This window comes from Ranitomeya imitator, chromosome 9, assembly GCF_032444005.1.
Source record: "Ranitomeya imitator isolate aRanImi1 chromosome 9, aRanImi1.pri, whole genome shotgun sequence".
In the NCBI taxonomy this organism is placed as follows: Eukaryota; Metazoa; Chordata; class Amphibia; order Anura; family Dendrobatidae; genus Ranitomeya; species Ranitomeya imitator.
Window position 1 is genome coordinate 20,645,677 of NC_091290.1, and position 24,442 is coordinate 20,670,118.

At 41.8% G+C, this 24,442-nt stretch overlaps 1 protein-coding gene across 6 annotated transcripts in view; it reads right to left on the reverse strand.

Moving 5' to 3' along the window:
* LOC138648709 (uncharacterized) overlaps positions 1-24,442 on the reverse strand; it is a 131,407-nt gene that overhangs the window by 44,629 nt on the left and 62,336 nt on the right. For 5 of the 6 annotated variants that reach the window (XM_069738541.1, XM_069738540.1, XM_069738538.1 and 2 more), the window contains 14 exons: positions 22,066-22,250; positions 21,785-21,916; positions 21,288-21,489; positions 20,291-20,469; positions 13,682-13,810; positions 12,995-13,196; positions 9,790-9,968; positions 8,021-8,096; positions 7,185-7,229; positions 5,048-5,158; positions 4,151-4,195; positions 3,581-3,676; positions 3,328-3,423; positions 2,515-2,559 (listed from right to left, as the gene is read on the reverse strand). In XM_069738541.1, coding sequence (XP_069594642.1) covers positions 2,515-2,559; positions 3,328-3,423; positions 3,581-3,676; positions 4,151-4,195; positions 5,048-5,158; positions 7,185-7,229; positions 8,021-8,096; positions 9,790-9,968; positions 12,995-13,196; positions 13,682-13,810; positions 20,291-20,469; positions 21,288-21,489; positions 21,785-21,916; positions 22,066-22,250 — 1,722 coding nt within the window. The remainder of the gene's footprint in view (positions 1-2,514; positions 2,560-3,327; positions 3,424-3,580; positions 3,677-4,150; positions 4,196-5,047; positions 5,159-7,184; positions 7,230-8,020; positions 8,097-9,789; positions 9,969-12,994; positions 13,197-13,681; positions 13,811-20,290; positions 20,470-21,287; positions 21,490-21,784; positions 21,917-22,065; positions 22,251-24,442) is intronic. The other variant, XM_069738536.1, reaches the window with a different exon arrangement.

The window sequence follows — 24,442 nt, forward strand, 5'->3', positions numbered from 1 at the left end:
CGCTGGAAAGAAGATATGAAAAATCCTTTTTTTTTTGGTATTTTCATGTTTTAACTAAAGATTCCTGTCCCCAGCCCCCCCCACCCCCTGTGCGCTCGCCCGCTGTTACTAAAATACTCACCCGACTCCCTCGCAGCGTCCTGTCCTCGCCGCACCTTTTCCTGTATGAGCGGTCACGTGGTGCCGCCCATTACAGTCATGAATATGTGGCTGCACCTCCCATAGGGGTGGAGCCGCATATTCATGACTGTAATGGGCGGCACCATGTGACCGCTCGTACAGGAGAAGGTGCGGCGAGGACAGGACGCTGCGAGGGAGCCGGGTGAGTATTTTATTAACAGCAGGCGGGCGCACAAGGGGTGGGAGGGGGGTGGGGACAGGGATCTTTATTTAAAACACGAAAATACAAAAAAAAAAAAGGATTTTTCATATCTTCTTTCCAGCAAACGCTGCTGCAGAGAAGATATGAATAGCGGCTTTAGCACCAGATGCAGGGGACAGCGCTTATCTCTAGCGCTGTCTCCTGCATGCTCTGTGTGGTACCCAGTCGGCACACGGGCGGCACACGTGTGCGGCACGTGTGCCACGCGGATGGCCTACGTGAGCTCACGGACACGGATAACTCTGGTACCGATTTTTTCGGTACCGGAATTATCTGGACGTGTGAGACTGGCCTTATGGTGTCTAATGAAAAAACAGTAACTTTATGATGATATATACACTTTCAGCTGTTTGCGGGAAGCTGAAGGCGAGGGACATGACCAAACACCGGAATGTAAGTATGTAGTGTTTGCTTTTTTACATTTACAACGGTAACCAGGGTAAAAATCGGGTTACTAAGCGCGGCCCTGCGCTTAGTAACCCGATATTTACCCTGGTTACCAGTGACGACATAGCTGAATCGGCATCACACACGCCGATTCAGCGATGTCAGCAGGAGATCCAGCGACAAAATAAAGTGCTGGACTTTCCCCAGCGACCAACGATCTCCCAGCAGGGGCCTGATCGTTGGTCGCTGTCACACATAACGATTTAGCTAACGATATCGTTGGTACGTCACAAAAAGCAACGATATCGTTAACGATATCGCTATGTGTGACGGTACCCTTACAGTTAAGTGTTTGGATTTTGGGAATTTTCATTTGCATTTTTAAAAAAAACAATTATTCCCTCCTTCACAAAATGAATGTACAGTACATGAAATGGAAAAGCAGTTGATTGTGAATAGCAAGCTTGCTGTTTCTGTCTGACACTGATTTCAGATTTTTTTTTGTGGATTGCTGCTGCTTCCTAGTGCATTAACTCCTTAAAGGGACACTGTCACCTGAATTTGGAGGGAACAATTTTTAGCCATGGAGGCGGGGTTTTTAGGTGTTTGATTCACCCTTTCCTTACCCGCTGGCTGCATGCTGGCTGCAATATTGGATTGAAGTTCATTCTCTGTCCACCATAGTACACGCCTGCGCAAGGCAAGATTGCACCTTGTGCAGGCATGTACGACGGAGGACAGAGAATGAACTTCAATCCAATATTGCAGCCAGCATGCAGCCGGCGGGTAAGGAAAGGGTGAATCAAACACCCAAAAACCCCGCCTCCATGGCTGAAGATTGTTCCCTCCAAATTCAGGTGACAGTGTCCCTTTAATGACCGCTAATATGTCTTTTTACTGACCTGAGATATAAGAGAATAGCCTCCCCATACAGGTGACAATCCAGCAGCTGTCGGTTGTACACTATAGCTGACAACTTGCTGCATCAGCCACGATCGGTGTTGGCACCGTCCATGTCTTTTTAACCCCTTAGATGCTGCTGTCAATAGTGACTACATCATATAAATGGTTAACAGTGTGTGAGTGCTTCCTTTTTAACCCCATCGGCACCCTGAGATCATGATTGTGTGGTCCTGATGTTTGCCATGGTAGTCACGGCCAAATAACGGCCTTAGAGTCTGCCGGCCACAGTGGCCTGTTCAGAAGTTATCAACATTTAGGTGGTAAAAATAAACTTTTTCATTCCTGAAAAGCATCTGAAGGGTTAATAAACTACTTGATAGCAGTTTTCAATATTTCGAGGGGTGCTGTTTTTAAAATGGTATCATTTTGGGGGGTTTTCCAATATATAGGACCCCCAAAGTAATTTCAAACCTGGATAGGTCCCTAAAAAAAGAAATTGAGTAAATTTTCTTGAAAAAAATAAAAAATGACTTCTACATTTTTAAACCTCCTAAAATGCGAACAAAATAAACGACTATTTTACAAATGGTGCTGATGTAAAGCAGACATGAGAGAAATGTTATTTACTAATGTTTTCATATGGTATGACTATCTGGATTAAATCATTCAAAGTTTGAAAATTGCTATTTTTTTTTTTACATTTCTATCAAATTTCTAATATTTTTTCTATAAATAAATACAAAACATATCAACCTTAATTTACCATTATCATAAAATAGAATGTGACATGAAAAATAGTCTCAGAATTAGTGGGATCAGTTGAAGCGTTCCAGAGTTATTACCTCATTAAGTGACAGTAGTCAGAATTGTAAAATTTGGCTTGGTCACTAAGGGGTTAAAAATGAAGAAATAAAAATGTATACCGTAATTGCATTTCAAATTCAGCAGGAATTTTTGCTTTTTTTTCTACAATATAACTATTTTTATTGTACATCATACATTCAGCAAGATGAATGCCATATACACCATATCACTGAACAATCACACTGAATTTGGCCCCTCTGCTGTAACCTCCCCTAGTTTGCTCTCTCCTCTCACATCTATTGAATCTCCTCTGTATAAGGCTGTTGGTCTCAGCTGTCAATCTTTAGTAGCGCACTTCCCTAGGCAAGCATGAACCCAGAGAGTAGCGCACTCCCGAAGATATTGGACTAGAATAACCCTTGAAAGTGTATTTTCAACTTTGAACACTGTCTATAGTTTGTACATAGAATATTTTTTCAAAGGTTGCGTTAATTACAGAATCTTGTACAGCTTGCATTAGACCCTACAGTTACATGTACTTCTCTTCTCTTCTCATTTTAATGCCAACAGAAAGCTTGTTGCTACACTCCTATGATATGGAGGGGCATTTACTTATGTTTTTACATGAAATTATTCAGGATTTTCCATATTTTTTAGGCTCGGGTCACCTCTGGGGAAAAATAATACCTCTTCGCAACCCTATTAGATAATTTTATCCAAATGGCCCAATTGCCTAAAAAGCACAATACACATTACCTAAAAATTATAGAAAATTCTTTTTTTTGTTAGCTGTTAGCAACAGAATCTTACTGTACTCCTCGCCGTACTGTGTGAACTTTTAAAGCACTTACCCTCGACCCTCTTTCGATATCACGTTTGTGGAAATATTTTTCGGATCTTCCTGAATTTCTCTTACACAGCTGATTTCTTCAAGTTCACAATTTAATCTGCAAGGAAAACTCAGGTTGATCTTACAAAAAAACACAACAGCTAAAAACTAGTAAAAAGAAACGATTCCTACACAATAGACACTACCTATAAATCACTGTCGGTTATTAGCGTCAGAATCTTGACCACAATGTGTGAACTTGTCTTTGTACTCACCCCCAACTCTCTTTCGATTTCATGTTTGTGGGAATCTTTGTTGGTTTATCCTGGAATTCTGTCTCACAGTTTAGTTGTTCAGGTTCACTGTTCAACCTGAAAGAAGGACTTGAGTCAGATTGTTACTTTTCACCCATACTCTGTATTCAAGAGTTTTACTCCTGATTATCTACACCCTGTATTTTAAATGGGTTCTCCCAGAATGTGATAAAAATGGCCCGGTCACATGATTCAAACTTAGCCCATTTATTTTACTTTAAAGAATAAAAAGGGAGTGGTGTAAGTGGTTTTTGCACAACTATTCTAACACCACATGAGGTAGAAATGTATATATCATTAGAAAATTGCATACGAAAATCAATTTTTACATTAAAGTTTGTTGATTTTATCTTTTTTTATGTAGTGAGCCACCAGAATACACACATGAGATCAACACATCACTTTTTGGCCAGTGAGTCCTACTTCACCCCCCACCCAATACATACATTGATTGACAAATGTCCTGCATGAGTTTATACACAGGTTAAGCCGCTACACCGCTTGATTTCTTATTTTTCAGCTGTAACTCACCTCTCCTCCTCTTCAGTATTGCCATTTTCATTTTTATGGTGGTCACTGCGTGTTTAAAAATTACATCTTTATTTTGCAGGTCAGTGTGACTACATTTACACTAAACTTATATGCTATAGTTTTTTTTTTGTTTTCTACATTTAGACAATAATAAACTTTAAAAAAAAGAAAAAAATGTTTTATGCCACCATATTCCGTGATCTATACTTTTTTATTTTTCCATCAGTGGAATTGTGTACATGTACCATTTTGGTGTACATACAGTCTTTTACTGCTTATTATTCAATTTTAGAAGCAGACAATGTAACCAGAATAATACTATTCTATTTAAATAGCTCTGAGGTTTTTTTTAGATGCCACGTTGCCCGTTATTTTTTATTTTTCATGTACATTTTTTTTACAAATTGGAAACAGGAGTCGAATCAAACGTTTTTTTTTAGTCACACTACATATCTTTAATCCTCTTTTACTTGGTAGGACAATACACTGCAAAACTTATATTGCAGCGTAAATTCTTTACAGTGATCTTCTATTAAAGGGTTATTCCATGGGAAAACATCTCACACAGGGAGACAGTAGGAAAAAACTGTAGCAAAACTTATGGTGATAACACTATGTATAGCATTGATAACCCCAAGATCCGATATACATGTACACTTGTAAAAACTGCTGAAAGTGTATATATCATCATAAAGTTACTGTTTTTTCATTAGACACCATAATGCACATTTCTTTAGCTTACGGTCACCCCCAGTAGAGAATGAGAATTTACCTCTGGGCAACCGTAATTATATACAAATGACAAAGAATATGTACAAACACAATTCACAATACCTATAAATAAGTATTAGAATCTTACTTTGTCTATGGCATAATGTGTGACCTCGTTCTACTTACCCCTTACGCTCTCTTGATTTTTTACTTGTAGAAATCTTTGATGGTTCGGCTTTTGCTTGACTCAATAAGACAGGGCTTTTGCAGCTGAGTTCTTTAAGTTCACAGTTCAACCTGCAAGAAGAACTGAAGTTGATCTCAGAAAAGACAAATGACCAGGACTTATTTGTGATTTTTTAAGTCACCTTTCTTTTTTTACATTGTTGATTTTATTTTGCTGAAATGATTTAGGCCAATTTAATCAAAATGATACACGTGGTTAATTAATGTTGCGCAAAATAAAATAAATGCCCTTTATTTTTTTGTCTTTAACCTGTTTGGTGACTTTCCAGCACAAAAAAAATGCATGTTCCACTAAAATTATGGCATGCATAAAATCGCTCCGAAGTGGGAATGGAGTACATTTGCGACAAATATGGCAATTTTTCATAAAAGTCGCAAATTATGAAACAGCTAAAAACATTAAGAAACACTAAACTGAAAAACAGGCAAACACACCAAAAAGTAGGCCAAAAAGTCACAAATATTGTATCAGGTCCAAACTACCGTATTTAAAAAAAAAAGTAATACATAATATATATAAATCACTGTTAACATAAAAAATGAGCCACCGACCCGCTGAATATAAAATTAACAAACTGCTCAGCTTGAGTATAAAATCAGTTACACTACTCCCTGAATATAAAACTAAGCAGTGGAGCTTCCACAATATAAAATAAAGTCACTTATTCTGCCTTCTGAATATAAAAATGAATCATATGTGCCCCCTGAATATACAATTAAACCACTGTGCCCCTGAATATAAAATAAGCAACTATTGTTAGGACTAGCGGAACGCACCAAATAATAAGACAGATAGAGTATGGTGCGTTCGCAGCCCGGGGTCCACCGTGCAGAGATGGAACCTGCTGCCAAGTAATGACGGACTATATGGCGGTACAAAGAATACACACACGGGTTAATCTCACCCTGTGTGAAGGAAGCGAACCCCGTTGCGTCACAGGGCCGCGGTACCGCACCAAGAGCGCAAGCAAGGAGTCTCAGAACTCAATCACAAGACACAGGATTTGAGTACATAGACCTCATGCGCTCGACACCGCTACTGGGGTGTCCGAGTGACAGCAATAGAAGCACGAGAGTGCATGCAGTGCCGCACTGGCGAACGCCACTAACCACCCAGGCTTGGGTCGGGAAAGCGCTGTGAAAGCGCACGGCACCGCACTGGCGGTCACAGCAATAAGACGCTGTATTGTGTGTTTACGTGCTGATGGCTAAGTCGGGCGCTAGATAGCAATCCTTCATTCGCGACCAGTCAACAACACTAGGAATGGGAATGATTTAGGAGCTTACATCCATCGACACACACACACATTATCAAGTCTATACTAGCGCATGGCCGTGCGGTCATGCGCAGCTTATATAGTTGCAGCACGTTCAGGACCTTCCAATAAAGGTCCAATGGGAAGCTGCTACCGAAGTTTTGCCCTTTCAGGACCTTCCTGGAGGACCAATGAGATGTGCTGCAGTACCTGAGCATGTGACCCTCGATCTCCAATGGGAGATCTTGCCCTGGGCATGCTCAGAAAGAGAAAAGCAGGACTTAGCCCCAAAAGCATCTGCTCGCCGCTGCCCAACACTGACTTCAATGGCAGAAGCAGGAAAAGCAGCAGTAACTCTTTGTACAGAGTGATACTGAGCAAGACGCTGGGAACGATGTCTCTGCTGAGCAGACTCTACTGCGGCAGGAGAAGAATGGGAGACCGCTGCAGAGATGGCTCGAGAGTCCCCCTGTGCAGAAGTGGGAACTCGACACCTAACAACTATACCCACTAAATAAAAAAAGCAGCTTTGCCCCTTCAATACAAAAATTAAGTCACTGTGTCAATTAGGATAAGTAATATCCAGGTTAGAAAATTACACAAAAAAGTTTTTCAACCTAAATGTTTGTTGTGGGTTTTATTTATTTATTTATTTTATAAAACTAGCCAACACAATGTACTTGACTTTACTGAACATGTTTCTGTGAGCCATAATTCCCCTGGCCATGTACAATGTCTTGTGCATGCATTTGTATACGTATACAAAAAGACACATATTATATTGTACATTATTTTTTTCTTTTACAGTTACAGTTACTCACCTCTCCTCCTCTCCAGCATTGTTGATTTTTAGTATAGACGGAACACTGTGTGGTGCAAAAAAAATGACACGTTAGCTTTCTTCTGCAATCAGTATAATTACTCTACATTTATATGCTGTCGTGTATGTGTTATTTCCTACATTTCAGACAATAAAACACATATAAAAGAATAGTTTGGTCTGTGTCCTATAATTTTATATTTTTTTATTGTTGAAGCTGTTTGAAAGCTTCTTATTCTTTTGCAGAGCAAGCTGTCTTTTTTTACTTGTACCATATTTGGGTACATGCAGGTTTTTGATCACTTATTATTCAATGTTTTGACAAGCAATGTGGCAAAAAAAATAATAATGATCTTATATTTAATTTAGTTCAGGCTTTTATGGATGCCACGGTACTGGTTATTTTTTATATATATTTTTATTTGACAAATTGGAAAATGTGGTTGAATGAAATATTTTTTTTCTAGTTCCACCAGAGGTCTTAACCCTGTGATTGTTGTATTGCTAGGACAACAAGCTGCAAAACTTCTCTGTCACAGCGTATATTGCTTATAGATGATCTCCCGTTAATGGGTTATTCTGAACTAAGCAAATTATAATCTATCCTAAACCATTAACAGAACTCTGAAATGCCACCAAGACACCACCCCTGTAACATGCAGCCCTTTACTCACTAACATCACCACAATTTATGACTGTGACCCCTCATGGATTAGTCTTCACCTTTTCAATTATCTGAAATATTTGTTTATTACGTGGGATTCCTTGAGTCTTTACATTTGGATCACAGAAAAAAATGCATTATCAAACAATTGTGATAAATAAGTCTGATTTTACCTTTTTTTCCGCCGTAATCCGATAGCAGCGAGTACAACGGCGGCAACAAAAACTACTACAGCTCCTACTATGATGCCTAAAATTAAAATTTATGACAAAACAAAAATGAACACACATATATACTGTTATACAACAGTATAGAAATATCAAGTTACTTGTATCAGAAGTCAGGATACCATTCTGTTTTAATGGAGATACTTCATACATACAAATTGGAGAAGTGATACTTATATCAGTATATGAACATAAATATTTTAAATATGGTATCTTAAGGTCGGTAACCCACAGTCTTAAGGAGCCCACACACGTTAGACAGTAGTTGGCCAAAAACCTTCAATCTTTAGCTATTAGTGATGAGTGAGTATGCTTGTTACTCGAGATTTCCGAGTATGTTCGGGTGATCTCCGAGTATTTTGGGCGTACTCAGAGATTTAGTATGTGTCGCCACAGCTGCATGATTTGTGGCTGCTAGACAGCCTGAATACATGTGGGGGTTGCCTGTTTGTTAGGGAATCCCCACATGTGTTCAGGCTGTCTAGCAACCGCATATCATGCAGCTGCGGCGACACAAACTAAATCTCAGAGCATGCCCAAAATACTCGGAGATCACCCGAACATACTCGGAAACCTTGAGTAATGAGCATACTCGCTCATCACTAATCATTATCTCAGATGCCTGTTACCTTTATAGAGATTTTGTTGTGTTATTAAAGATTGTTGCCTCTCAGTGAGTTAAGACATATTAAACTGTTTCTGGTGCCCATTTATGTTTTGCAAATTTATCTAATGAAGGCAACTGTGTTCATACTACTTAAAAGGGCACACCACCGATAGTGTGCACCCAGCCATACTGATTATATGTAGTGATGAGCGAGTGTGCTCATTACTCGGGTTTTCCGAGCATGCTCGGATGGTCTCTGAGTATTTTGAGCATGCTCATAGATTGTTTGAGTCACTGCGCTGCATGATTTGCAGCTGCTAGACAGTCTGAATACATGTGGGGATACCCTAACAAACAGACAATCCCTACATGTATTCAAGCTGTCTAGCAGCCGCAAATCATGCAGCTGTGGTGACTCAAACAATCTCTGAGCATGCCCAAAGTACTCGGAGACCACGCGAGCATGCGTGGAAAACCCGAGTAACGAGTACACTCGCTCATCACTAATTATATGGCCTAATGCCTAACTTACTCTAGAAATGTGACTTCTCAGAGAATTGTCTACAAAGGATACATTTTTACCTACTTCTCAGCTGAGAGTAGGACTACCTATGGACTCATTTTCTGCCTCTGATTGTTTACTGACAGTTAATCAGAAGTTACAGGTTTACAAATATAGATAGTGGGGAAATTGGAAATACAAAATACATCAGAAAGTTACTGAACTTTTCCCTTATACTAAGAGTAAGCTTTATTTATAGGAAATCAATAAATACTTTTAATGGTAGTGCTATATATAGGCAAATGTTTGCTGAAGGCCCGGGGTCACACGAGCAATGATTCTCTCATGCAAGAGAATCAGCTCGAGGATGCTAATGACACTTGTTTCAAACTCGGCTAGTGTGATCCAATTCTATTGCATGAAAGAATCGACTTGAGAAAAAATATCATATCTGCATTGTCCCATAGAATAACATTGGTCCAAGTGCTATCCGATAAAACATATCATGTGCCCTTATAAATATAATATCTACAGCAGTGAAGCAAAAGAAATGCCTCCTATATCTGTGAAAACCACAATTAATAGAGATATGTAACTATCATGTACCTGTATAAGAAGTTTTCTCATTGCCGATTGTTGAGACTTTATTAAGGGATGTGTTGTTTGTCGTAGTTGGTACAGAGAAAGGACCCATGTAGCTTGTGAAAGATGCCAGAGATTGTTCTTCATTGATGATGTCAGTGTTTGGGTCATACCTAATTTCATTAAAGCCAGCAATGCAAACTCTGAAAATTAATAGATGATTATAATAATTAGTATAGTCAGTTAAAGGAGCAACAAAGCAAAGCATCACATTTTATATAATAATGTATTTTGGTACTTCTCAGTCATCAGAGTGGGTTCAAGGCACCCCCTTTAAATTAATCCACTGTTCAAATATATGAAATATACATGTGTATGTATGTATACAGTATATAAAGTATAATTTTTTTTATATATGCAGTGGAAAAGTGTATATATTGTACCCGTGTTAAGATGCTAGGTGTTTGTAATATATATACAAAAAAATCAAGAATTATTTCAGAACTTTTACCACCTTTAATGTCAACCATAATCTGTACAATTCAATTGAAAAATAAATTGAATTTTTTTGAGGTGGAAAAATAAAATGCAAAAATAATGTGATTGCATACTGTACATATGCATACCCTTAGGCCTGTTTCACAAGTCTTGATATTTCTGTTACTGGGAAAACCAGTACTGGAGATATCCGTGGTCCGTGTGTGGCATACATATGGCATCCGTGTGCTAGCTGTGTGCCGCATCAGCATCAAACGTACCAGCACCTGGAAATCAGCGGTAGAGTTTGCACTGTTCCCCGGCTCCAGGTGCTTTGGGCAAATCTTTTCATTGTCCCCTGCTCACGCTGTGATCAGCGCGAGCAGGGGACAATGTTGAGAGTTGTATTCAGCCCCTGCTATCTACATCAAGTATAAAAAAAGAATAAAATTTAAAAAAACCAATATCCCTCACCTGTCCAAAGTTGAAAGAATCCATAGTGTCCCACGTTGTAATCCATCTGTGCTACATTTGCTCATCACCATGAGCGGTGGCATGATGCAACCGTTCATGTTGAAGAGCAAAGGAGAATGATGCGATGCAGAGAGAGTGGGCCCCTGGACCCTAACCCTAGCCCCAACCCTAACCCTATCACTAAGCCCAACACATAGCCCTAACCCTAGCTCCAACCCTAACCCTAATGGAAAAAAATACAATTTTTAAAATTTTATTATTTTTACCCAACTAAGGGGGTGATAAAGGGGGTTTGATTTACTATTTTTTGTACTTTGATCATTGTGATAGGATCTATCACAGGGATCAAAATGGAAGAAGATGCCGAGGACCGTGGGATGCAGGAGGTGCCTCAGGTTCCAGGGGGCTCGGGGTACCCCATTTCTGTCTCCTTTGATGTGTTAGATCATATCAAAGGAGAGAGAAATAAATGGGAAGTCAGACTTGTTTTTTTCGGTTGCTGCTATTCTGTGAAGTGCCTAGCAGCCAGGCAACCCCCACATGTACTCAAGCTGTCTAGCAGCCGTAAATCATGCAGCTGCGTCAACAAAAATGAAATCTCCAAGCACTCACAAATACTCGGAGACCACCCGAGCGTGCTCAGGAAAATCCAACGAGTATTCTCGCTCATCACTAGTAACGCTCAATAATAAGGTCCCTTTTCTGTTTTGTAAGTTGATGAGCCAGCTGTCAATCTGTGTCGGGGCGTGGTTATAGCTGCCACTCACAGTGTACTAAGCTTTGACTTAAAGGGAACCTGTCACCCCGAAAATCGCGGGTGAGGTAAGCCCACCGGCATCAGGGGCTTATCCACAGCATTCTGTAATGCTGTAGATAAGCCCCCGATGTTACCTGAAAAAGGAGAAAAAGATGTTATATTATACTCACCCAGGGGCGGTCCCGCTGCTGGTCAGGTCGGATGGGCGTCTCTGGTCCGCTGCGGCGCCTCCCATCTTCTTTCCATGACATCCTCTTCTGATCTTCAGCCACGGCTCCGGCGCAGGCGTACTTTGCTCTGCCCTATTGAGGGCAGAGGATAGTACTGCAGTGCGCAGGCGCCGGAAAGGTCAGAGGCCCGGCGCCTGCGCACTGCAGTACTTTGTCTGCCCTCAACAGGGCAGAGCAAAGTACGCCTGCGCCGGAGCCGTGGCTGAAGATCAGAAGAGGACGTCTTGGAATGAAGATGGGAGGCGCCGCAGCGGACCAGAGACGCCCATCTGACCTGACCAGCAGCGGGACCGCCCCTGGGTAAGTATAATATAACGTCTTTTTCTCCTTTTTCATGTAACATCGGGGGCTTATATACAGCATTACAGAATGCTGTAGATAAGCCCCTGATGCCGGTGGGCTTACCTCACCCACGATTTTCGTGGTGACAGGTTCCCTTTAAGCAGCACCTCTATTACTCAAAGCCACAGGCTGCCGCAAGGAATAAAATGTTATCCTGGTAGCCAGGCTTTCAGTGTGGCTTATGGGCACTTCAGAATGCTATTAACTTGCTGATTAACCCCATATCTATAGGCTAATAGCATTTTTTTATATCACAGCTTCCCTTTAACCTCTTTCCCACCTTGGGCGTATCTATACGTCCCTGTGACCTGGGCCTTATTGACCTGGGACGGATGGATATGTTCAGGCGAACGTTTGTGTACACGGGCTTAAATGCTGCAATCGAACTTTATTGCAGCATTCTGGGAGCGGACAGAGGGAAGACAGCCCATCTGCCCTTGGATCGGAGACGCCGCGACAATTTGCATAGCGTTGGGATACTGCTGCATCTCCATGCAATACAAGCGATCAGCCTGTAAAAAATGATAGTCCCATAGTGGGACAAAGAAAAAAAGTTTTTAAAAAGTTTTTAAGTAATTGTAAAAATAAAAAAAATAAAAAAAAATATACAGTATTGTACACATAAATAAATATTTGCATGAAAAAAATATGAATAATAAAAGTAAACATATTTGGTATCACTGCGTCCAGAATGACACGACCTATGAATCTGTCCCACTAGTTAACCCCTTTAGTGAACACCATAAAACAATAAATGAAAAACAAGGCAAAAAAACAATGATTTATCATTATACTGTTGAATAAAAAGTAGAATAAAACACGATCAAAAGACAGAAATAAATAAGCATGGTACCGCTGAAAACATCATCTTGTCCCTTAAAAAAACAAGCCATCGTACAGCTCCTATCAGCGGAAAAATAAAAAAGCTTGCATGTAAGTATGAGGATACCTGTACTGTAACTTGGGGTCCAGTGGTCCATTGAAATAAGAATGAGTCTTCGATTTATCACCCACAATAACACTTAGCGTATTTGACTTCTCAGAACTCATGATGGGTTCTTGTTCAAAGATATAGGTGACATACGTGTCGGTAAGATTGTTCTTAAAATCATTGTATGTTTTAGATAAAACACCCCAATTTGGGCGGTTGTCTAAAAAGTAAAATCAAAAGTTTATTTTTAAAGGATAAGAGGCACCAAATGGGACAAGATCCCTCATAATACAGAAGGTAGCAAACCATCCTTGTGCATGACTTATAAAATATGCTCCCTTACTATCTCCCACATTTACTACTACTTGAACTGAACTGATCAGACACGCCTCTATGTTCACCATACTAACTGACAGAAGATATGAAGAAGTTGTCTTAGTGCAGAGACAGACTGCCGTATTTCTCGTGCGAGAATCGCATCGCACTGCACAGACTGGCCCAGCACCTCTCCTGACCTGAGCAAGACAGCGTGACGGATTACTATGCAGCTGTCAAGCTCAGGTCAGGAGAGCAGACAGCCAGTACAAGGTTTACGATGCGACTCTCACACGAGAAATACGGCAGTCTGTCTCTGCCCTAATATCTATCGATGACCAGCACGTAACATTATGTCTATTGTCTATTTCCCCAAATTCTAGCACTTACCATTCATCTCTGTTGTAATTATGGCAGCATACGCCACTATGGGTTCATTTGAACTAATAAAAGGCGAGAACGTAACGTCTACTGAACCACTGTGTTCAGACGGACTGATCACAATGTTATCAAGCAGCTCTGTGGAAAGATTAGAGATAAAAATGTTCATTAGATTGAGAATCTGTAATATAGTAATATATTTGTATATTTTTTTACATTAAAAATGCATTCTGTGTAAAAGATCTTAGAAAAGCAATTAATTTTTACAAATACAATTCATTCTCGATATTGCACTATTTTCCTATTACAGGCTGCTCATGATATAGTTCGCTTAGGGGCTGGCTTCTTCTACTCTGGTCCAGCATTTACACATGTTTTTTTTTCTGCAGTAAACAGGTTATCTGTCTGGAGACTGAGGAGGACATATAACCAGGCTCGGACTGGCCCATAGGGTAACAGGTGTTGTGAATTCTGTGGCTGAGTTCACTTCTGTGGTCACAAGTGGTATTGCAGTCTCTGGGCTTCCTCCCTCAGGTGTTTTGGTGAGCTCGTTGGCTGCCTTGCTATTTAGCTCCACCTGAGTCTGTCTTCCTTGCTCCTTGTCAATGTTCCAGTGTTGGATCTGAGCTACTGCATCTTTCCTTGGGCCTGCTGCTCTGCTAGATAAGTGCTTCTAGTTTGTTTTCTGTTTTTTTCTGTCCAGCTTGCTATTGTCTTTTGCTGGAAGCTCTGAGAAGCAGAGGGGTGCACCGCCGTGCTGTTAGTTCGGCACGGTGGGTCTTTTTGCCCCTTTGCGTGGTTTTCGTTTTAGGGTTTTTTGTAGACTGCATAGTTCTCTTTGCTATCCTCGCTCTGTCTAGAATATCGGGCCTCACTTTGCTGAATCTATTTCATTCCTACGTTTGTCTTTTCATCTTGCTAACAGTCATTATATGTGGGGGGCTGCCTATTCCTTTGGGGTATTTCTCTGAGGTAAGTCAGGCTTGTATTTCTATCTTCAGGCTAGTCAGCTCCTGAGGCAGTGCCGAGTTGCATAGGTAGTTGTTAGGCGCAATCCACTGCTGCTTATAGTTGTGTGAGGATAGATCAGGTACTGCAGTCTACAGAGATTCCACGTCTCAGAGCTCGTCCTATTGTTTTTGGTTATTGCCAGATCTCTGTATGTGCGCTGATTACTGCACGCTGTGTTGCCTGATTGCCAGCCATAACAGTACAAGGAGCCACACCAATGATTCCCAATAGAGGGAAAAAAGAAATCCTGACATCATTTTTTTTTCTTAGCTCTGTCTTCGGTCTTTTTTTTCCCCTAGACATTAGAGTGCTTCAGGACACAGCTGTGGACATGGATATTCAGGCTCTGTGCTCCTCAATGGATAATCTCGTTGTAAATGTACAAAAGATTCAAGATACTATTGATCAGAAATCGATGCTAGAACCAAAAATTCCGATTCCTGATTTGTTTTTTGGTGACAGAACTAAGTTCCTGAGCTTCAGAAATAATTGTAAGCTATTTTTGGCCTTGAAACCTCATTCTTCTGGTAATCCTATTCAACAGGTTTTGATTATTATTTCTTTTTTGCGCGGCGACCCACAGGACTGGGCGTTTTCTCTTGCACCAGGAGATTCTGCATTGAGTAATGTTGATGCATTTTTCCTGGCGCTCGGATTGCTTTACGATGAGCCTAATTCAGTGGATCAGGCTGAGAAAAATCTGCTGGCTTTATGCCAGGGTCAGGATGATGTAGAAGTATATTGTCAGAAATTTAGGAAGTGGTCAGTACTCACTCTGTGGAATGAATCTGCACTAGCGGCTTTGTTCAGAAAGGGTCTCTCTGAAGCTCTTAAGGATGTAATGGTGGGATTTCCTATGCCTGCTGGTTTGAATGAGTCTATGTCCTTGGCCATTCAGATCGGTCGTCGCTTGCGCGAGCGTAAATCTGTGCACTATCTGGCGGTACTGCCTGAGAGTAAACCTGAGCCTATGCAGTGCGACAGGACTATGACTAAAGTAGAACGGCAAGAACACAGACGTCTGAACAGACTGTGTTTCTATTGTGGTGATTCTACTCATGCTATTTCTAATTGTCCTAAACGCACTAGGCGGTTCGATAGCTCTGCCGTTATTGGTACTGTACAGTCCAAATTCCTTTTGTCCATTACCTTAATGTGCTCTTTGTCATCGTATTCTGTCATGGCGTTTGTGGATTCAGGCGCTGCCCTGAATCTGATGGATTTGGATTATGCTAAACGTTGTGGATTTTTCTTGGAGCCTTTGCGGTGTCCTATTCCGTTGAGAGGAATTGATGCTACACCTTTGGCCAAGAATAAGCCTCAGTACTGGGCCCAGCTGACCATGTGCATGGCTCCTGCACATCAGGAAGTTATTCGCTTTCTGGTACTGCATAATTTGCATGATGTGGTCGTGTTGGGGTTGCCATGGCTACAAACCCATAATCCAGTATTGGATTGGAACTCTATGTCGGTAACCAGCTGGGGTTGTCAGGGAGTACATGGTGATGTTCCATTTTTGTCTATTTCGTCATCCATTCCTTCTGACATCCCAGAGTTCTTGTCGGACTTTCAGGATGTATTTGAAGAGTCCAAGTCTGATGCCCTACCTCCGCATAGGAATTGTGATTGTGCTATCGATTTGATTCCTGGTAGTAAATTCCCTAAGGGTCGTTTATTTAATTTGTCCGTACCTGAACACACCGCTATGCGCAGTTATGTGAAGGAGTCCCTGGAGAAGGGACATATTCGCCCATCGTCGTCACCATTGGGAGCAGGGTTCTTTTTTGTAGCCAAGAAGGATGGTTCGCTAAGACCGTGTATTGATTACCGCCTTCTTAATAAGATCACTGTTAAGTTTCAGTATCCCTTGCCATTGATTTCTGACTTGTTTGCTCGGATTAAGGGGGCTAGTTGGTTTACTAAGATTGATCTTCGTGGTGCGTATAATCTGGTGAGAATCAGGCAGGGAGATGAATGGAAAACGGCATTTAATACGCCCGAGGGTCATTTTGAGTATCTGGTGATGCCGTTCGGACTTGCCAATGCTCCATCTGTTTTTCAGTCTTTTATGCATGACATTTTCCGTGAGTATCTGGATAAATTCTTGATTGTTTACTTGGATGACATTTTGATCTTCTCAGATGATTGGGAGTCTCATGTGAAGCAAGTCAGAATGGTTTTCCAGGTACTGCGTGCTAATTCCTTGTTCGTGAAGGGATCAAAGTGTCTCTTCGGTGTGCAGAAAGTTTCATTTTTGGGGTTCATCTTTTCCCCTTCTACTATCGAGATGGATCCGGTTAAGGTTCAGGCCATCCAGGATTGGACTCAGCCGACATCTCTAAAAAGTCTGCAGAAATTCCTGGGCTTTGCTAATTTTTATCGTCGCTTCATCTGTAATTTTTCTAGCATTGCCAGTCCATTGACCGATTTGACCAAGAAGGGTGCTGATTTGGTTAATTGGTCTTCTGCTGCCGTGGAAGCTTTTCAGGAGTTGAAGCGTCGTTTTTGCTGTGCCCCTGTGTTGTGTCAACCTGATGTTTCTCTTCCGTTCCAGGTCGAGGTTGATGCTTCTGAGATTGGTGCAGGGGCGGTTTTGTCACAGAGAGGTTCTGGTTGCTCAGTGTTCAAACCATGTGCTTTCTTTTCCAGGAAATTTTCTGCTGCTGAGCGTAATTATGATGTGGGCAACCGAGAGTTGCTGGCCATGAAGTGGGCATTCGAGGAGTGGCGTCATTGGCTTGAGGGTGCTAAGCATCGCGTGGTGGTATTGACTGATCATAAGAACTTGACTTATCTCGAGTCTGCCAAGCGCTTGAATCCTAGACAGGCCCGTTGGTCGTTATTTTTTGCTCGTTTTGATTTTGTGATTTCATACCTTCCGGGCTCTAAAAATGTGAAGGCGGATGCTCTGTCTAGGAGTTTTGTGCCCGACTCTCCGGGGTTATCTGAGCCGGCGAGTATCCTCAAGGAAGGAGTCATTGTGTCTGCCATCTCCCCTGATTTGCGGAGAGTGTTGCAGAAATTTCAGGCTAATAAACCTGATCGTTGTCCGGCCGAGAAACTGTTCGTCCGTGATAGGTGGACTAGTAAAGTTATCTCTGAACTTCATTGTTCGGTGCTGGCCGGTCATCCAGGAATCTTTGGTACCAGGGAGTTGGTTGCTAAATCCTTCTGGTGGCCATCTCTGTCACGGGATGTGCGTGCTTTTGTGCAGTCCTGTGGAATTTGTGCTAGGGCTAAGCCCTGCTGTTCACGTGCCAGTGGGTTGCTTTTGCCCTTGCCGGTCCCGAAGAGGCCTTGGACACATATTTCGATGGATTTCATTTCTGACCTTCCCGTTTCTCAAAAAATGTCGGTCATTTGGGTGGTCTGTGATCGCTTTTCTAAAATGGTCCATCTGGTGCCCTTGGTTAAATTGCCTTCCTCCTCTGATTTGGTGCCTTTGTTCTTCCAGCATGTGGTTCGTTTACATGGCATTCCTGAGAATATTGTTTCTGACAGAGGTTCCCAGTTTGTCTCGAGGTTCTGGCGAGCCTTTTGTGGTAGGATGGGCATTGACCTATCTTTCTCCTCGGCCTTCCATCCTCAGACTAATGGCCAGACCGAACGAACCAATCAGACCTTGGAAACATATCTGAGATGTTTTGTTTCCGCTGACCAGGATGATTGGGTGTCATTTTTGCCGTTGGCTGAGTTCGCCCTTAATAATCGGGCCAGCTCGGCTACCTTGGTCTCTCCATTTTTCTGCAATTCTGGGTTCCATCCTCGTTTCTCTTCAGGACAGGTTGAGTCTTCGGACTGTCCTGGTGTGGATTCTGTGGTGGACAGGTTGCAGCAGATCTAGACTCAGGTAGTGGACAATTTGACCTTGTCCCAGGAGAAGGCTCAGCTTTTCGCTAATCGCAGACGCCGTGTGGGACCCCGACTTCGTGTTGGGGATTTGGTTTGGTTATCTTCTCGTCATATTCCTATGAAGGTTTCCTCTCCTAAATTTAAACCTCGTTTTATTGGTCCGTATAGGATTTCTGAGATTCTCAATCCGGTGTCTTTTCGTCTGACCCTCCCAGACTCCTTTTCCATACATAATGTATTCCATAGGTCGTTGTTGAGGAGATACGTGGCACCTATGGTTCCATCTGTGGAGCCTCCTGCCCCTGTTTTGGTGGAGGGGGAATTGGAGTATATTGTGGAGAAGATTTTGGATTCTCGTGTCTCTAGACGGAAACTCCAGTATCTGGTCAAATGGAAGGGTTATGCTCAGGAAGATAATTCCTGGGTTTTTGCCTCTGATGTCCATGCCCCAGATCTTGTTCGTGCCTTTCATGTGGCTCATCCTGGTCGGCCTGGGGGTTCTGGTGAGGGTTCGGTGACCCCTCCTCAAGGGGGGGGGTACTGTTGTGAATTCTGTGGCTGAGTTCACTTCTGTGGTCACAAGTGGTATTGCAGTCTCTGGGCTTCCTCCCTCAGGTGTTTTGGTGAGCTCGTTGGCTGCCTTGCTATTTAGCTCCACCTGAGTCTGTCTTCCTTGCTCCTTGTCAATGTTCCAGTGTTGGATCTGAGCTACTGCATCTTTCCTTGGGCCTGCTGCTCTGCTAGATAAGTGCTTCTAGTTTGTTTTCTGTTTTTTTCTGTCCAGCTTGCTATTGTCTTTTGCTGGAAGCTCTGAGAAGCAGAGGGGTGCACCGCCGTGCTGTTAGTTCGGCACGGTGGGTCTTTTTGCCCCTTTGCGTGGTTTTCGTTTTAGGGTTTTTTGTAGACTGCATAGTTCTCTTTGCTATCCTCGCTCTGTCTAGAATATCGGGCCTCACTTTGCTGAATCTATTTCATTCCTACGTTTGTCTTTTCATCTTGCTAACAGTCATTATATGTGGGGGGCTGCCTATTCCTTTGGGGTATTTCTCTGAGGTAAGTCAGGCTTGTATTTCTATCTTCAGGCTAGTCAGCTCCTCAGGCAGTGCCGAGTTGCATAGGTAGTTGTTAGGCGCAATCCACTGCTGCTTATAGTTGTGTGAGGATAGATCAGGTACTGCAGTCTACAGAGATTCCACGTCTCAGAGCTCGTCCTATTGTTTTTGGTTATTGCCAGATCTCTGTATGTGCGCTGATTACTGCACGCTGTGTTGCCTGATTGCCAGCCATAACAAACAGGGCAATCCCCTGGTGGACCCCTGTGCAGATCTGTGCCCTCAACCCTCCTCTATGGGCACTACTTGACATAATTCACTTGATTCATTCAGTACAAAAAAGCAGGATCTCATCATTCATTTACCAAACTACCCAGTTTATGATTATATAGAGATATCGGTAAATTTATGAATGGGGGTAGTGTAAAATTTGTATGCAGGTGAAAAGTGCCCCTCCCCCCAAAGTCAATGTTACTGGTGGGCCCTTGGCACCCCAGTCTGACACTGCATATAACCCACTGTTAGTACCACTCATAATACTGCCAGGAGAGGGGAAATCGGAGCATTTATGGAGACAGATGGAGAAAGCACAGCGAGTGCTTCTTCCTTGGCTATGAGTGACTGCTGAATGCCACAGTCAGATAGCATTGCTCTATGAAGTTGGCTACAAAGTATTAGACAGAGATACAGATCTGTAATATACCTGTATAAGGAGGTTCCATGGCGCCGATTCTTGAGATTGCATTAAGAGAATTTATATTTGATCTAGATAATACAGAGGAGGGATCCATATAGTTTGTGAAAGATACCATAGATTGTTTTTCATTAATGGTGTCCTTGTTTCGGTTATATTTTATATTATTAAAGCTAGCGATGCTAACCCTGAAAATAAAAAAAATATTTTAGTAGTTAGATTGGTCTTCTAACGGAGTCACACAGCAAAAATGTTCACTCATAAATATAGCTGAAAGTCCTGCACCTCAAAGCATTATCTGTAATAAGGGTCCTCAAGCTTCATAAGCCGCATATTTCTGTCTCCTGAGACTTGTAATGCTCCCGATAAGACAGCAAAAGGTGTTCCAGGGGAATCTCCTTCCAGAACTTCATCCAGGGCATTAGTGAGCTCTAAGACAGTCTGTGGCACTATGTGGTGGCATCAGATGAACTGATATATAATGTTGCAGAAGTTTTCAATTGGATTCATGTATGGGGAGTGTGAGGGACAATGAATGGCATTAATGCCATTATCATCCAGGAATTGTGTAGACCCTATCCGCATGACGTAGCTCATTGTATTGCAACAGGAGGCAACCAGGTCGGTCAATGGCCCTAAGATTTTCATTACCAATGACTATCACATGGAGGCTGGCACAACCCTCTAAGTATATTTTCCCCAGAACATCACTTCCAACCACTAAACCAGTCATGCTGGATATTGCTCCAGGCAGCTTAACATTCACCATGGGATCTCCAGACTCTGTCACGTGTTAAGTGTGAACCTACTCTAACCTGAGAAGATAACAGTGTGGCAATGTTGGACATTTGGAACATGTCAGTAATGCTGCATGCTGCCTGGTTGTTCTCTTAATTAGAGCAATCTACCAGTACTTTTTAAGAAATGGGCAACAGAAGACTTGCAGTAATAATGTCTATATTTTGTCGTCCGATGTCTTTCAATGATAAAAATATAGTTATGGTACCTGTACTGTAACTCGGGGTCCAGTGGTCCATTGAAATAAGAGTGAGACTTTGATCCATCTCCCACAAGAACACTTATCATTTTTGACTGCCCAGAGCTCACAATCTGTTCTTTCTCCAATATATAGGTGACATAAGTGTCGGTGAGCTTGTTCTGAAAATCATTGTATGTTTTAGATAAAATTCCTTTACGTGGATGGTCATCTAAAAAAAAATAGCTTAGATTCATTACATAGAAGATACTCTAGCAAACCATGATTGTGTTATAAGATGTGCTCACCTTACATATTTTATGTTTTGGAAAGAACACACTGCCGAAACATTATAAAGGCAATAATTCTATATGATATTCATTCCCAGCCCAGTTCATGAGACACCCCTCTATTTACACCCTTACTATTTAAAAGGGAAAGAGGTTGCCCTACCTCTATCGATGGCTGGCATCCTTCAATCGTTCAGTATATCTATAGTGTATTTCAGTAGAAAGCCTAGCTCTTACCGGTCATCTCTGTTGTTACTATAACAGCATACGCCACAACAGGTCCATTTGAATTGTCAAGAGGCGAGAACGTAACATCTATTGAATTCCCAAGTTCAGACTGACTTAACACAATGTTGTTTTCAGTAAGACCTGTGGATAGATCATAGATAAAATATGTTCATTGGATTGAAAATATCCAAATTTAACATAGTAATATATTTTTAAAATATTCCTTTTATAGTACAATCTTTAAACGGCCTTTGCTGACCCACAAATGCTAATTAATAACTGTAACATACCCGTAAAAGAAGGTTTCACATAGTCGATTCTTGAGATTTCATTAACAGAATTTATATTTTTCCTTGTTAATACAGAGGAAGGATCCATGTAACTTGTGAAAGATACCATAGATTTTTCTTCATTGATGGTGTCTGTGTCTGTGTTTGTGTCATACTTGATATTATTAAATTCAGCAATACTGACCCTAAAAATCAGAAGATAATTTTATAGTTAGTGTGTTTTGTTAAAGGGGTTGTCCACTACATTCTATAATGCCCCACCGATTTAAACCTTGTAAATAAATGTTTTTTTGTAAAAAACCTTTTCTTGTCATCTGTGCCTGTGAGCGGCACTATCGCTGACCGCTCAGTCTGCATCACGTGATTCCGGCTGCAGCCGCCACTGATGTCACGTCAAGTTGCAGAATGCCTTGCACCACCTTGGCGTAACCCATTTGTGCTCACCAATGGGGGTGGGTGGTGATTCACCGCACGTCACAGCCCAGTATCCAGCACACTTGCTGCTAATGAAAGTATAGGAGAGAGGGAAAGTGCACACTGCATGCTGGTGTAATGCTGCTGCAATGCAGGTAGGTGCAGGCTTCACTAAATGGCAGTAGAGAGGAAGCAGGTCTGCACCTAAACAGAGCTGTCCTGCAGTGAGGCTACCACAGGTGGCATCAGAATAGCTAAACAAGCCGGGTCAAATCCTAGACTGTAGTGCAGTACCAAAGGAATCAGCAAATGCGATCAGAGGCAAGCCAGGGGGTCAGTAATGGTCAGGAGCAGATAAGCCAAAAGACAAAGGACGGAAACAGGTCGGGATACAAGCCAAGTTAAAGCCAGGGAGTCTGCACACTAAAGGGAAGCACTGAGTCAAGACAGGAATAGGGGAAAACAGCGACACGGGGTCAAACAGCAAATGCAGCAGGACCAATCAGAGCAATCAGAGTCAGCTACAGCAGCACTAAGCAAAAACTATAACTGACACAGCCTGCAGGAAGCAGCGGCAGCGATAGTCAACATGAACCCAGACAGAGGCTAAAAAAGGTTAACTCTTGACATGAACAGACCGGGAAAAAGGGAAGACAGGACTCAAAACACGATCTGGATCATGTTGCTGGACTGTGATGTGCAGTGAAACACCTGCCACAGTCCAGTCAATCAGGATGGGTGCGCGCTGCTCACAGGCACAGATGGTAACTAGAGGTATTTATAGAAAATAATTGTTTACAAGGGGCATTATAGAATAAACTCTAATAAGGGAATGACAAAAGAAAAATGTTCACATTCTATAGCTAGTGCAAAGCATTACCACATCAATGCATCATCTGTAACATGGGGTTCATAAGCATCACAAGCCATTTATATTGCTTTTTTTTAAGGGCGTCTTATGCAGTACAGCCTGGGTGCAACTGAGACTTCAGTTCCCCCCCCCCCCCCCCCAAAAAAAAAAAAAAAAAATCCATTTTTCACATTGAGATAATTTCTTTGTGCAATGTTCAAATTAATAAACCATACATCAGATCTCAATGAAGGAAATATTCAAATTGAACATTACTATTGACAGTCAATAGGCAACAAAATTATCAGCCCAATGAGGCTGTATTCCAAATCACCCCCCACACCAAAGTAAAATATTTCTATCATAGATCTGCGTGAATTTCATCATGGTCACTCAAAATGTGACTCAGTAGTGTATATGGTCCCACATGCTAGTATCCAATCCCCTCAACATATGGGTAAGCCCCTAATGAGACAGCAGATGATGTCCTGGGAAATCTCATCTCAGGCCTCCAGACCTCGATCAGGTAGTAAGTGAGCTGCAAGAAAGTATGTGAAGCTATGTGGCAGCATCAGATTATCTCAATTGGATTCATGTCTGGGGAATATGAAGGCCAGTCAATAACATCAATGCCTTCATTATACTGCAAATACAAATTCGGGCCATATAATGCCGGTCATTTTTCTACACTAGAAGGAACCAAGGTCTTACAATATCTCTAAGGATTTTGTCAGCAAACTACCATTGACCCTCACATGAAGGTTTACAGAACTCTCCAATGATATGTTTCCCTAGACCATCATTAACCCATTGCTGAACTGGCCATGCTGAATGATTATGCAGGCAATATAATGTTCACCATGGTGTCTGTAGACTCTTTCATGTCTGCCAAGGGTTCATTGTCACCTGCTCTCATCTGAGAAGAGAACAGGATGGTAATGGACCTGCGTATTCTGGCATTTTCTGTTGAATATCAATCAGCCTGCATGATCCCGCTACATAACGTCAGGCCCTCATTCTTTCCATGAAGCCGTTTTCTGACAGCATTTTCTCAAATACGCATACCAATAGCCTGCTGACGGTAATATTATGGGACTTTAGCAGTGCTCTTCC